Source organism: Mobula birostris, chromosome 4 (genome assembly GCF_030028105.1).
Source record: "Mobula birostris isolate sMobBir1 chromosome 4, sMobBir1.hap1, whole genome shotgun sequence".
Taxonomy (NCBI): Eukaryota; Metazoa; Chordata; class Chondrichthyes; order Myliobatiformes; family Myliobatidae; genus Mobula; species Mobula birostris.
In genome coordinates, this window is record NC_092373.1 from 85,603,902 (window position 1) to 85,617,479 (window position 13,578).

The following is a 13,578-nucleotide window of genomic DNA, read 5'->3' on the forward strand; positions in this document are numbered from 1 at the left end:
TGGAGGACAGTGAGACACAACTTGTAGTCTGTGTGTGGAGGACAGTGAGACACAACCTGTAGTCTGTGTGCGGAGGACAGTGAGACACAACCTGCAGTCTGTGTGTGGAGGACAGTGAGACACAACCTGTAGTCTGTGTGTGGAGGACAGTGAGACACAACCTGTAGTCTGTGTGTGGAGGAAAGTGAGACACAACCTGCAGTCTGTGTGTGGAGGACAGTGAGACACAACTTGTAGTCTGTGTGTGGAGGACAGTGAGACACAACTTGTAGTCTGTGTGTGCAGGACAGTGAGACACAACTTGTAGTCTGTGTGTGGAGGACAGTGAGACACAACCTGCAGTCTGTGTGTGGAGGACAGTGAGACACAACTTGTAGTCTGTGTGTGGAGGACAGTGAGACACAACCTGTAGTCTGTGTGTGGAGGACAGTGAGACACAACTTGTAGTCTGTGTGTGGAGGACAGTGAGACACAACCTGCAGTCTGTGTGTGGAGGACAGTGAGACACAACTTGTAGTCTGTGTGTGGAGGACAGTGAGACACAACCTGCAGTCTGTGTGTGGAGGACAGTGAGACACAACCTGTAGTCTGTGTGTGGAGGAAAGTGAGACACAACCTGCAGTCTGTGTGTGGAGGACAGTGAGACACAACTTGTAGTCTGTGTGTGGAGGACAGTGAGACACAACCTGTAGTCTGTGTGTGGACAGTGAGACACAACTTGTAGTCTGTGTGTGGAGGACAGTGAGACACAACTTGTAGTCTGTGTGTGGAGGACAGTGTGACACAGTTGACTGACAAGAATAGCAACACTTTCAGATGAGCTTGCAGACGCTTGCTCTTTACCTGGGGGATGATTCCTTGCTGTTCCTTCTCCTGTTTGCCCATCATGGTATAGGACTTGCCCGCACCAGTCTGTCCATAGGCGAAGATGCAGACATTGTAGCCCTCGAAGGCGTGCTGCAGCATCTCCTCGCCAATGTCACGGTATACCTGCTGCTGCGATGCATAGTTGATATCGGCAGGCTGCAACCGGGAAACAAAGAGGTGTTCATTGCTTACCCTCTTCTGTCAGTCCCTCCCTCTCAGACTCCCTCCTATCCTTTCACCCAAAAACAGGCCACGTCGTCTTTTAAAGACACTGAGGAGATGAGGCCTAATGTTTGCTCTGAACTCCCACTGTATCAAGAAACTTGATACGTACCTAAGCATAGCCCTATCTGTCTCAGAGGGAAAATCAAACTATAACCAAAATCGGTCATCTCATTCGAGCAAACACTCCCTAGTCAGCTACAGGAAAGGATGGATTTGGGATAACTTACCCTACACAATTGAAATGCTTGTACTGTGAGCCCAAGTAAGAGGTAAAACTTTTCCCCTGTTACCAAATGATCAATTGAGAATCTAACCACAGGGGAAAAGATTGTCCATGGTTTTCTGGCATTTCCAACCAGGGTGGAGAAGAGGATGAGCTGGGATTGATGAGGAATCCCAGGCTGTAGTAATATATCCCATCTACCTGTAGGGTAGACTCTTTGCAAATGGGGTCTGGGGCAAATTCAGCTGCTTTGCTCCAGGTAAGTAGTTTGGTGCAGGAATTTCTCATTCCACAAATAATGGGCGAGTTTAAAAGCACTTCCTGGATCAGCTGGGGACAGGAATTGAAATTCCCAGGGAGCCTTTCCAAGCAGATGAAATACATAGTGACTGCAGAGTTTAGAGGCAAAGGAACATTCCCTGAAAAACATCCTATCCGATCATCCCACATTGTTAACGCAGAGTGATAGTGTGAGGCTGTCTGGAAAGTACTGCGACCTGCTTACTGAGCTACATACCGTGGTGTGGGACCAGTAGGAGTAGTCGAAGTTGAAACTCTTGGGGGCCTCCTTGGGTTGCTTCGGGTTAACAATAGCTGCAAGAGGGAAAAAGAGTCAAGTGAGGGGACAGGTTTACCAGTGCACCACTTCCCCTACAGAGCAACACTCTCCATTACATTTCTTCAAAGCAGCTAGACCAACGTGGCTGTGGGTAGTGGGTAACTGGGGAATTGGAGCAAAGTGCACACGGTCTGGTGATGATGTGCACTTGCATCATTACATTCTGGTCCAGTCCCCGAGTCCTGGATCAGAACGTCAGGCTGCAGCTCCCTCAAGATCCAAACCATGGTGAAGAGTCATGCTGATAGCATAGAAACATAGAAACATAGAAAACAGGTGCAGGAGCAGGCCATTCGGCCCTTCCAGCCTGCACCGCCATTTATTATGATCATGGCTGATCATCCAACTCAGAACCCCGCCCCAGCCTTCCCTCCATACTCCCTGATCCCCGTAGCCACAAGGGCCATATCTAACTCCCTCTTAAATATAGCCAATGAACTGGCCTCAACTGTTTCCTGTGGCAGAGAATTCCACGGATTCACCACTCTCTGTGTGAAGAAGTTTTTCTAATCTCGGTCCTAAAAGGCTTCCCCTTTATCCTCAAACTGTGACCCCTCGTTCTGGACTTCTCCAGCATCGGGAACAATCTTCCTGCATCTAGCCTGTCCAATCCCTTTAGGATTTTATACGTTTCAATCAGACCCCCCTCAATCTTCTAAATTCCAACGAGTACAAGCCCAGTTGATCCAGTCTTTCACCATATGAAAGTCCTGCCATCCCAGGAATCAATCTGGTGAACCTTCTTTGAACTCTCTCTACGGCAAGGATGTCTTTCCTCAGATTAGGGGACCAAAACTGCACACAATACTCCAGGTGTGGTCTCACCAAGGCCTTGTACAACTGCAGTAGTACCTCCCTGCTCCTGTACTCGAATCCTCTTGCTATGAATGCCAGCATACCATTCGCCTTTTTCAACGCCTGCTGTACCTGCATGCCCACTTTCAATGACTGGTGTATAATGACACCCAGGTCTCGTTGCACCTCCCCTTTTCCTAATCGGCCACCATTCAGATAATAATCTGTTTTCCTGTTTTTGCCACCAAAGTGGATAACTTCACATTTATCCACATTAAATTGCATCTGCCATGAATTTGCCCACTCACCCAACCTATCCAAGTCACCCTGCATCCTCATAGCATCCTCCTCACAGCTAACACTGCCGCCCAGCTTCGTGTCATCCGCAAACTTGGAGATGCTGCATTTAATTCCCTCATCCAAGTCATTAATATATATTGTAAACAACTGGGGTCCCAGCACTGAGCCTTGCGGTACCCCACTAGTCACCGCCTGCCATTCTGAAAAGGTCCCGTTTATTCCCACTCTTTGCTTCCTGTCTGCCAACCAATTCTCTATCCACATCAATACCTTACCCCCAATACCATGTGCTTTAAGTTTGCACGCTAACCTCCTGTGTGGGACCTTGTCAAAAGCCTTTTGAAAATCCAAGTATACCACATCCACTGGTTCTCCCCTATCCACTCTACTAGTTACATCCTCAAAAAATTCTATGAGATTGGTCAGACATGATTTTCCTTTCACAAATCCATGCTGACTTTGTCCGATGATTTCACCGCTTTCCAAATGTGCTGTTATCACATCTTTGATAACTGACTCTAGCAGTTTCCCCACCACCGATGTTAGGCTAACCGGTCTATAATTCCCTGGTTTCTCTCTCCCTCCTTTTTTAAAAAGTGGGGTTACATTAGCCACCCTCCAATCCTCAGGAACTAGTCCAGAATCTAAAGAGTTTTGAAAAATTATCACTAATGCATCCACTATTTCTTGGGCTACTTCCTTAAGCACTCTGGGATGCAGACCATCTGGCCCTGGGGATTTATCTGCCTTTAATCCCTTCAATTTACCTTACACCACTTCCCTACTAACATGTATTTCCCTCAGTTCCTCCATCTCACTGGACTCTCTGTCCCCTACTATTTCCAGAAGATTATTTATGTCCTCCTTAGTGAAGACAGAACCAAAGTAATTATTCAATTGGTCTGCCATGTCCTTGCTCCCCATAATCAATTCACCTGTTTCTGTCTGTAGGGGACCTACATTTGTCTTAACCAATCTTTTTCTTTTCACATATCTATAAAAGCTTTTACAGTCAGTTTTTATGTTCCTTGCCAGTTTTCTCTCATATTCCTTTTTCCCTTTCCTAATTAAGCCCTTTGTCCTCCTCTGCCGGACTCTGAATTTCTCCCAGTCCTCAGGTGAGCTGCTTTTTCTGGCTAATTTGTATGCTTCTTCTTTGGAATTGATACTATCCCTAATTTCTCTTATCAGCCACGGGTGCACTACCTTCCTGATTTATTCTTTTGCCAAACTGGGATGAACAATTGTTGTAGTTCATCCATGCGATCTTTAAATGCTTGCCATTGCATATCCACCGTCAACCCTTTAAGTATCATTTGCCAGTCTATCTTAGCTAATTCACGTCTCATACCTTCAAAGTTACCCTTCTTTAAGTTCAGAACCTTTGTTTCTGAATTAACTATGTCACTCTCCATCTTAATGAAGAATTCCACCATATTATGGTCACTCTTACCCAAGGGGCCTCTCACGACATGATTGCTAATTAACCCTTCCTCATTGCTCAATACCCAGCCTAGAATAGCCTGCTCTCTAGTTGGTTCCTCAACGGTGGCAGTGGCCTTTGGATGACCAACAGCCCCATCTACTGTCTCTAATGTCTGCACTGATCCCATGGCAGTACTTTGAAGAAGGGAAAGTTATCTACCCAATATTGATTCCTTAACCAACATCAAAATAGCAGATTTTTCTGGTGATTTACCTCATCACTGCTATGGGATCTTTCAGAGTCTGAATTAGCTGCTGGATTACCTGTTATGCTGGCTACAACTCACAAGGTAGTTCCTTAGCAGTTTGGAAAATAGAAATACAGGTGTCATCTTTATGGAACGCTGGAATGGCAATGAAGAGGGGCCAGAGGGAAGAACAGACCTTCACCTTGTTACTCATGACAAGACGTAGAGTGTCATCTCCTCACTTATGTGCAACCAAGAGCTGAGTGCAGCCAGTGTGCTTCTCATGAAAACTACAGTATATAATCACCATCTCATCACATACTGTCACTTCACAGAAAAGTGATGTAGAGGTTGATGGCATCAAGTATATATCAATAACATGATGGTTAATTTTGGCTCCAGAATTCATCACAGCCTTTCCCAAAGACGCAAAATTCCAGGGCTGTGGAGGGAATAATTGTCCTTTACATCAAGAGAGCACTTGAATGACTTTTGTCCAACTGGTACCAAAAAAAAACTTCCACTATCTAGAGTCATGCCTCACACAAGGATGGTTGTGGCTGTTGGACCTTAACCTTCTAGCCCCAACTTGTCACCACAGGAGTGAGCTAGTTTCGGGCTGCTTCACTGTCAACCTGCCTTTCATGGAAAGGTCAGAAGTAGGGATGTTCATTTCCCTATGCAATTGCTTACATAATGAAGGAGTCAGCACCCACAGGCAGATAGGCATCTGTCAGACAATTACCACCTACCAACTCCTAAAACATCGGCTCCCTCACACAAACATCCAATGGTTTACTATAGTCATGCACTTAGCTGACCCACCACAAAAAATCCTGTGCCTATAAAAGCAGGTCGGTGATTAGGTATTCTCTGGCAAGTGAACCACTTCCTGACATCCCAAAGCATAAACCATACCTTGCAGGCTCTCCAGGAGTAGGACATAAAGCCTTTCAATTGTGCAGGTGAGTGCAGTTCCAGACACTCTTGGGATGCTGAATACCATCCATGGTATTTAACTGGCACCCAGCACCACCTTACCACCTCCATCACTGGCACACCCTCAGTGCAGTAAGGATAATCAACAGCACCAGGGCAAGTGCTAATTTTTCCCTTCAAAGATCATGATTTGGACTAATAAACTCTTATCGGGTTTCCAGCCAGGAACAGGTATTGATTATAACTGACGTTTCGATGACAAGCTCTGTCATCTTCTTCAGGGATGTTGCCTGGGCATGTCTACTCTGGTGGTGTTTATACCCCGTAAACCGTCCTTCCAGATTGGGTAATCCTCATCCAATCAGGCTTCTGCTGTTTACAATTGAACTCCAGTTCTTACTTAGAGTGAGACTTTCGTCTTTGTTAAAATTCTTTTCCTCTAGTTTTCTAGAGGAAACCTTATGGCCTTTGCGATTGAAATATTCTGCTACCACCGATTTCTCCATGTAACCCAAACGGATAGATCTCCTGTGCTTCTTGTTGCAGTTTCCACCTTGCATCAGGTGCAATGGCCACAGGACTGGCTTTGTTGGCACAAAACTACTGTGCCATGCCAATGGCTTTTGGGACTGCCTGGTAAAGGAAGCAATTGAAATAACATAAGAGGAAAAGAATTCAACAAAGATGAAGGTGTCACTCTAAGTAAGAACTGGAATTTGATTGTAAACAAGGTGGGAGAGTGGAAAGCTAATTGGATGAGGATTAACGAATCAGGAGGGATAGACGATGGGGATATAAATATCACCGGAATAGACATGCCCAGGCATCATCCCTGAAGAAGATGACAGGGTTCATCATTGAAACGTCAGCTATAATCGATACCTGCACCCGGCTGGAAGCCTGAGAAGAGTTTATTCATCATATGCACCGGGAAAGCACTGGATCCTTTTCCTTCTTGATTTGGAAATACATCAACATTCCTTCAGTATCATTGGGTGAAATATCTTGAACTCCCTGTGTTTAGCACTGTGGAAGTTTCTCTACAATGTGGTTCAAGGCAACTCCTCACCTCTTCTGAAGAGTATTTTATGAATGTGGAATAAATATCTTCCTTATAGGTGATGCTAACCAACAAGATCAATCACCAGAGATAAACTTTCTGATGTTTGTAATAGTCAAGAAGGATTAAGGCAAATAGCTAGTACAGGTATTTCCACAAGTGAATAAGGAGACATGATTGACAGAAGTGAGTCAATTTTAACCCACATGTGTCAATCATTTCACTTTTTGGGGAGTTTGCCCACCATGTACTCAGAGTTCCCAGTAGGGATCCATCTCTAATTTAAAACTTGCCTTCAATAAGGTAGGGACATGTTTGGGACAACTTTGTAGGCCTGTATTGTGCTGTAGGTTTTCTATGTTTCTATGTTTCTAGTAATCCATTCCTTGTAATTTAATTAGAGATGATCATAATTCAGTAGCTAAACTGGTGAATGTCACAATTTGATCCCACACTGCAGGTGTCCATTTTATTTGTTTCTGGCTTGAAATTCTCTCCCAGAAATGACAAAGCTAACATAAACATACAGCATTTCTACACCATCCCTCCAATCCCCAGAACCTTGAGATCATACAGCATGTCTATGCCGTCCCTCAAATCCCCAGGACCTTGGGATCATACAGCATGTCTACACCATCCCTCCAATCCCCAGCACCTTGGGATTCAAATTGGCATCTCACTTTCTGTACTGCGCAGAGAAAAAAAAATTATCTCTTCGTTACATCAGCAGCTGTAACCTATCCCTACCTACCATTATTCAAAAACACAATTCCTGACCTTTTGATTTAATATTGAACAGGATATTACCACCAGTGAAATCTTATTATACAGTATGTTTGTCTACATAACAATGTCAACTATATTTCAAAAGCAATTGATTGTGAAGAGCTTTGGGACACATTGAGCCTGTAAAAAGCACTTTATACATATATTTTAAGAGCACATCTGAACAACAGTCTGCTTTCCACTCCCAGTAGTCTAGTATTCTTCAACATTAAGTTTATAGCTAAAGACACGAATTTGTGTGTCAAATTCAAAACTTCTTACTTCTGGGAAGCTCTCAAACAATGATATTGAAGAGCAAACAAATTCTCTACTTATACATTTGGAGGCCTTGCATTGCACCTCTGCAATTCATTTATATCCTGGAATCAATGGTGATTAATCTCAGGATATTAACTTAACCTTGGCAGAGTAAGGTCACTGACTGACGTCTACCTGGAGGATGATGACAGCCTTAGTTCTGAATGCAGTCGTGGCTTTATGAAAATCACAGTCACTACAAGCAAAATCTATTGGTTACCATGGAAACTGAATGGCAAAATGCTGATGCACTTTAAAGACGCTGGAGAAGATTGTGAATATAACCGAAATAAAACTCGGGGAGCAATGTAAAATGGAACTCATTTTACATGATTACGTGAAGAGATATTTCTCTGCCATGAATGAAATAGCAGACAGACTGGAATTGCAGTGATTATACATGAAGTATTTTTCACCACAAAATTCTTTAACATTGGGCTCTTGAAACCTGTCTCAGTATGTAAGTAATTAGAAAAACAGTTTCACTCACAGAAAACATGCCACAACATGGGCTGATGTATTGTTGCAGCAATGAATGGACAGTAACCACTTAGACGAGCCAAGCCACAAATTATGCATTCTAATAAGAGTCTAACTGGCAGCACTCCGAATCTCACATCTAAATTCTGCTTGTACATTTTAGAGGAACTTGCTTTAATTTCAAGTCAACAAGGTGACACGGGACTTTTAAAAAACCTTTTCTGTTATAAGTATTGAGAGTCTAAATCAGTTCAAGTCTTCCTGTGTCAGGTTAGCCAATCCCCTTGGTGGAATGAATGCAAATGAACAAACAATCATTAAAAAATTTAGCTCCATTTATAAAATGCTCTTCTTAAAAATAGCATTTTCCATTGCACCTCCAAATTAGCTACCACAGCAATTATTTATGCACAATATTATGACTTCTGTGCACTTACAATGAATATAATGTATTTATTTGGCAGTTAAAGTACTGCTTGATGCCAATTTTTCAGGCTGTATTTAAAGGATAACTATTGGGAGTAATCTAAAAACTGTTTCTAGTAGACTTATCTGGGAAATAGTATGATTACAATCTGAAACCGGAGCACATGAAACCAGCTCAGGCTCACTTGCTTGGCTGCCCAAGAAATGCAAAAGAGCAGCAGGAAGATGAGCAGATTACAGCCTGGAGTTTATATTGTGCTGTAATATCAGGTTGGTCTGCTTGACAAAGACCAAAACAGGTGGCTGTGAAATTTTCCATTTCTGCAGGGGAGTGAGACTAGGTAGTTATATTCGGAAAGTCCCATAAGCACTAGCATGAGGTATTGGAAATTTGCCACCAGTCTAGAAATTGCCACCCTATCAGGAACCAGCAAAGTAAGAGGGATGGGTTGTGGAAAGGGAAGAGAAAAAAAAGAGGGTGAAAAGCCATTCAGATCCAGTACAGCATTGATGCATTGTTATTACCCCAGGGGCATAGCTTGATTCCAATGTATTCTCTGTCAATACCCTCTCATAATGCTCACCACTCCCTGCTCACAATCGCTGACACATTTCTAGAATGCTTCTCTGGGCTATTCAACCATGGGGTGATTCACTGCCTGAAAACTGGCTTGAGTTGCATTCCTTGAGGTTTAGAAGTCTTAAGGGTGTTCATATTGAAGCATATAAGATCCTTGCAGTGAATCTTTGGAATTCTTTACCACAGAGTTGTGGAGCACGGGTCACCAGAAGTATTTAAAAAGGAGGTAGATCAACTTTTGAAAGATTGGGGGATTGATGACTATGGGGTAACTACACAGAAGAGGAGAAGAGGAGGATAGGCAATGGCTGAAAGAGAACATGGGCCTTTTGCACTGTGCAGAACTCGTTGCTTCTGAAGTGATGCAGCAGTCCCTGGAACGTGGACTGCAACAGACCTGCTGCTTCTACAGTCTGTATACAGCCATCAGGTTAGGGGATTCTGACTGGTTCCTCTTCTGGTTGTTGAAAGGGCACTGAAATTAGTCCTAGAAGTGCTGGCAGCTTTACAGCACAACATACAACCTGATATCCAAGATATCTTCAGGGAAAACCATGGGATAATGCAGTCTGTGCTGATGGTCACAGGAGGCAGAGTAGCATCTCTGATTGTTTGAGTCAGTAGATTGAGTCACGCTCAAGAACTCATCAGAGGGCTGAATAACATGCCACGGTTGTCACGGACATATGTGATCCCACAATATCATTCAGAAACCCTGGCTGAACCAAGATATCTCTAATCTGTTGAGGGCTAGACTGGTGGCATTCTACAATGATGATCCAGGAAAGTACAAGAGGTTCAGTTATGACTGCTGGCATGCCATCTCATATGTCAAGTGGCAATTCAAGACTAAACTTGAATCACAGTGGGATGCTCAACAAATGGCAGAACTTGAATACCTCACCTCTTACAAAAAAAAAACCAAGGACCATAAATAACAGCAGGTTTTTTCTCCCAGATGAACTCAATGCCTTTTATGCTTTGACTGACAGAACATGGGGGCACCTTCACAAACCCCCACAGCCCCCGATGGTCCTGTGATAGTGTCTCTGAGGCCGACATGACAGCATCCTTCAGGAGGGTGAGCATCTGACCCAGACATCATAGCCAGCTGAGTACTGAAGACCTGTGCTAATCAACTAACTGTAGTACTTACAGTCATCTTCAATCTCTTGCTTTGGCAGTCTGACATGACCCCCTGCTTCAAACAGGTTTCAATGACCATCATTCAGAAGCACTTATGTCCACTGTGATGAAGTGCCTGAGGCGTGATTTGTATCAGCTCCAATTTCCTACCTTCACAACAGGTCAACAACAGATGTCATTTCACTGGTCCTTCACTTAGCTCTGGAACACCTGAGCTATGAAGATGCAAATGCCAGGATGCACTTTGCTGAATACAGCTAGCAATCAACACTCAAAAATTCATCACTAAGTTCCAAGATTCAGGTCTCAATACCTCCCTGTGCAACTGGATCCACGATTTCTTCACTGGCAGACTCTAGTTAATACGAATTGGCAACAACATCTCTTCCACAGTCACCATCAGCACAGGCGCAACAGAGGGGAACGTGCTTAGTTCCCTGCTGTACTCGCTTTATAGCGATGATTGTGAGGCTAAGTACAGCTCCAATGCCATATTTAAGCTAGCGGACAGCGCTACTGTCATTGGCCAAATCAGCATATAGAAGGGATATTGAAAATCGGGTTGAGTAGTGTCACAACAACAACAACAACCTCTCATGCAACGTCAGCATTGTTGCCTGCAGGAGGAAGATACCAGAGGTCCATGAGCCAGTCCTCATTAGGAGATCACAGGTGGAGAGTGTTAGTGATTTTAAGTTCCTTGGTGTTACCCTATCAGAGGATCTGTCCTCGGCCCAGCGAGTAATGCCTTCACAAAGAAGGAATGGCAGTCCCTCCATTTTCTTAGAAATTTACACAGATTCAGCATGTCACCAAAAAATCTGATCAACAGTGGACAGTATACCAACTAATTGCATCACCAGCTGGTATAAAGAGAGCGAAGACTACAGAAGGTGGTGGATACAGTCCTGTCCATCACAGGCAAAGTTCTCTCCACCAGTGAGCATACTCACATGGAGCGCTGTCACAAGAATGCAACAGCCATCATCAAAGACCCCCACCACCTGAGCCATGCTCTCATCTCACTATTATAGAAACTTTGGGTCCCACACCACCAGGTTCAGGAACAGCTATTACCCTACAACGACCAGGCTCCTGGATCAGTGTGGATGAGTTCAGTCACCACAACTGTGACCTGGTTCCGCAACCCACAGACTCACTTTCAAGGACTTTTTACAATTCATGTTCTCTGTGCAATTTTTATTTGTACGATTTGTCTTCTTGTGCAGATTGGTTGTTTATCACTTTATGTTTTTCATAAATTGTACTAATCTCTTAATTTTTCTGTAAATTCCTGCATGAAAATGAATCTCAAAGTAATATACATTAAGATATATGCACTTTGATAGTAAATTAACTTTGAACTTTAAATACTACGGAAGTGCAGTCACCCTGCCCATGAAAACACTCTCACTACTGTTGCGAGTACACAAGACCATACATGGCAAATAGTCACAGCTAACGCTTTGTTTTCGAGCAGAAGGTGTTTCCAGTTATTTAATCTTCTCAAACCCCCTTTTCTCTTTAATTTATTTTCTTTCATCCACCTACAACTTCCAGAACATTCCAACCACAAGAGAGGTGATCTTTCCATACTCCTTAAGTGCAATGCGAGACAATACTATTACAGACAGTTACTATTACAGTACAGTTAAAATGGACCTCCTCCCTACAAAACACTGAAACCCTATAGAAATAACCTAAATGGGCAGGTTGTTAAGCAAATATAGGAAATGCCAGACAATGCCAATTAACACAAGATGCCAAAAAATAGAAAAATATCAGTCTTGGTGCAAGGTTTTAACCTGAAATGTTGACAATTCATTCATCCTCATAGATACTGCTGGATGCACCGAAATCCCCCAGAAGATCCTTTGTTGCTGGAAAATGCCAGAAGTGGTCAGTATATTAGGCAGTATTTGTAGCTAAAGAAACAGAGTCAGCAGTTCAGTCAGTGACAGCACTGGATTAGTTATCAAGCACGTGGCTGACCTGCATTTTTGTTTCAGAATGAAAGCTCTTCTAGAGTCAGAAAGTCATACTGCATGGAAACAGGCCTTCAGCCCAACTTGTCCATGCTGACTGTGATACCCAGTGAGCTAGTTGCACCTGCTCACATTAGGCCCATGGCCCACTAAACCTCTACTACCCACGTACTTATCTGGATGGCTTTTAAATGTTGCTAATATGCCCACCTCAACCATTATTTCTGGCAGCTCATTCCAAATACACACCACTTTTGCATGAAGAAGCTGCATCTAACTCTCTCACCTCTGATCATAATCTCATGTCTTCTGTTTTTAGCATCCCTTTCTTAGGAAAAAATAACATGTGCTTTCACCATCTATGCTCCTCATGATTTTATATATCTTTATCACCCCTGTATCTCCTACGTTCCAGGGAATAATGTCTACACAACTTTTCCCTGTAACTCATGACCCCAGGTCCAGGCAACATCTTGGTAAGTCCTAAGCAACACACACAAAATGCGAGTAGAATGCGGCAGGTCAAGCAGCATCTATGGAAGTGAATAGATAGTTGGCATTTCAGGCCCCTCCGTCCACCTTTTCATTCTGGGGGTCTCCCCCTTCCTTTCCAATCCTGAACAAGGGCCTCAGCCTAAAACATCCACCGTTCACTCTTTTCCATGGATACTGCCTGACCTGCTGAGTTCCTCCAGCATTTTGTGTGTGTAGCTTTGGATTTCCAACATCTCCAGACTTTCTTGTGTTTATATCCCGGTAAATCTTTTCTAGGGGACAGATCCAAACAATGTTGCTGTTCTTTCATGTGGTATATAAGCAGCTATCTGAGCCAAATAAATACTCATTTTAAATACCTATCATTTTATATATAATCTATCTAATCACCTTGGTTAACATCTATCTTTTCATCTAGAGACAAGTATTTAAAACACTTGATTAGAATTTCTTATACATGAATTATTTGAGCCCCCTTTGAGCAGATTCCAACTAGTCATTCAACCTGGGTATCTGTTATTCCGTTAGCTATCTGAAACTCCTGTTTAGGATTTCAGGAAATCCTGAATGTCTGTGAATGTAAAGTCTTTGATTACCAGACCAGCTTGCAAGATTTAGAAAGCTGATACAGAATTCCATGAACAAAAGGGCATAATTTTAAACACTGAGACCACAATGGACA

At 43.2% G+C, this 13,578-nt stretch overlaps 1 protein-coding gene across 3 annotated transcripts in view; it reads right to left on the reverse strand.

The window, feature by feature from the left end:
• Nucleotides 1-13,578, reverse strand: part of kif1aa (kinesin family member 1Aa) — a 503,440-nt gene that overhangs the window by 397,034 nt on the left and 92,828 nt on the right. For all 3 annotated transcript variants that reach the window (XM_072255712.1, XM_072255711.1, XM_072255713.1), the window contains exons 2-3: nucleotides 1,833-1,909; nucleotides 844-1,023 (exon numbers count right to left, since the gene is read on the reverse strand). In XM_072255712.1, coding sequence (XP_072111813.1) covers nucleotides 844-1,023; nucleotides 1,833-1,909 — 257 coding nt within the window. The remainder of the gene's footprint in view (nucleotides 1-843; nucleotides 1,024-1,832; nucleotides 1,910-13,578) is intronic.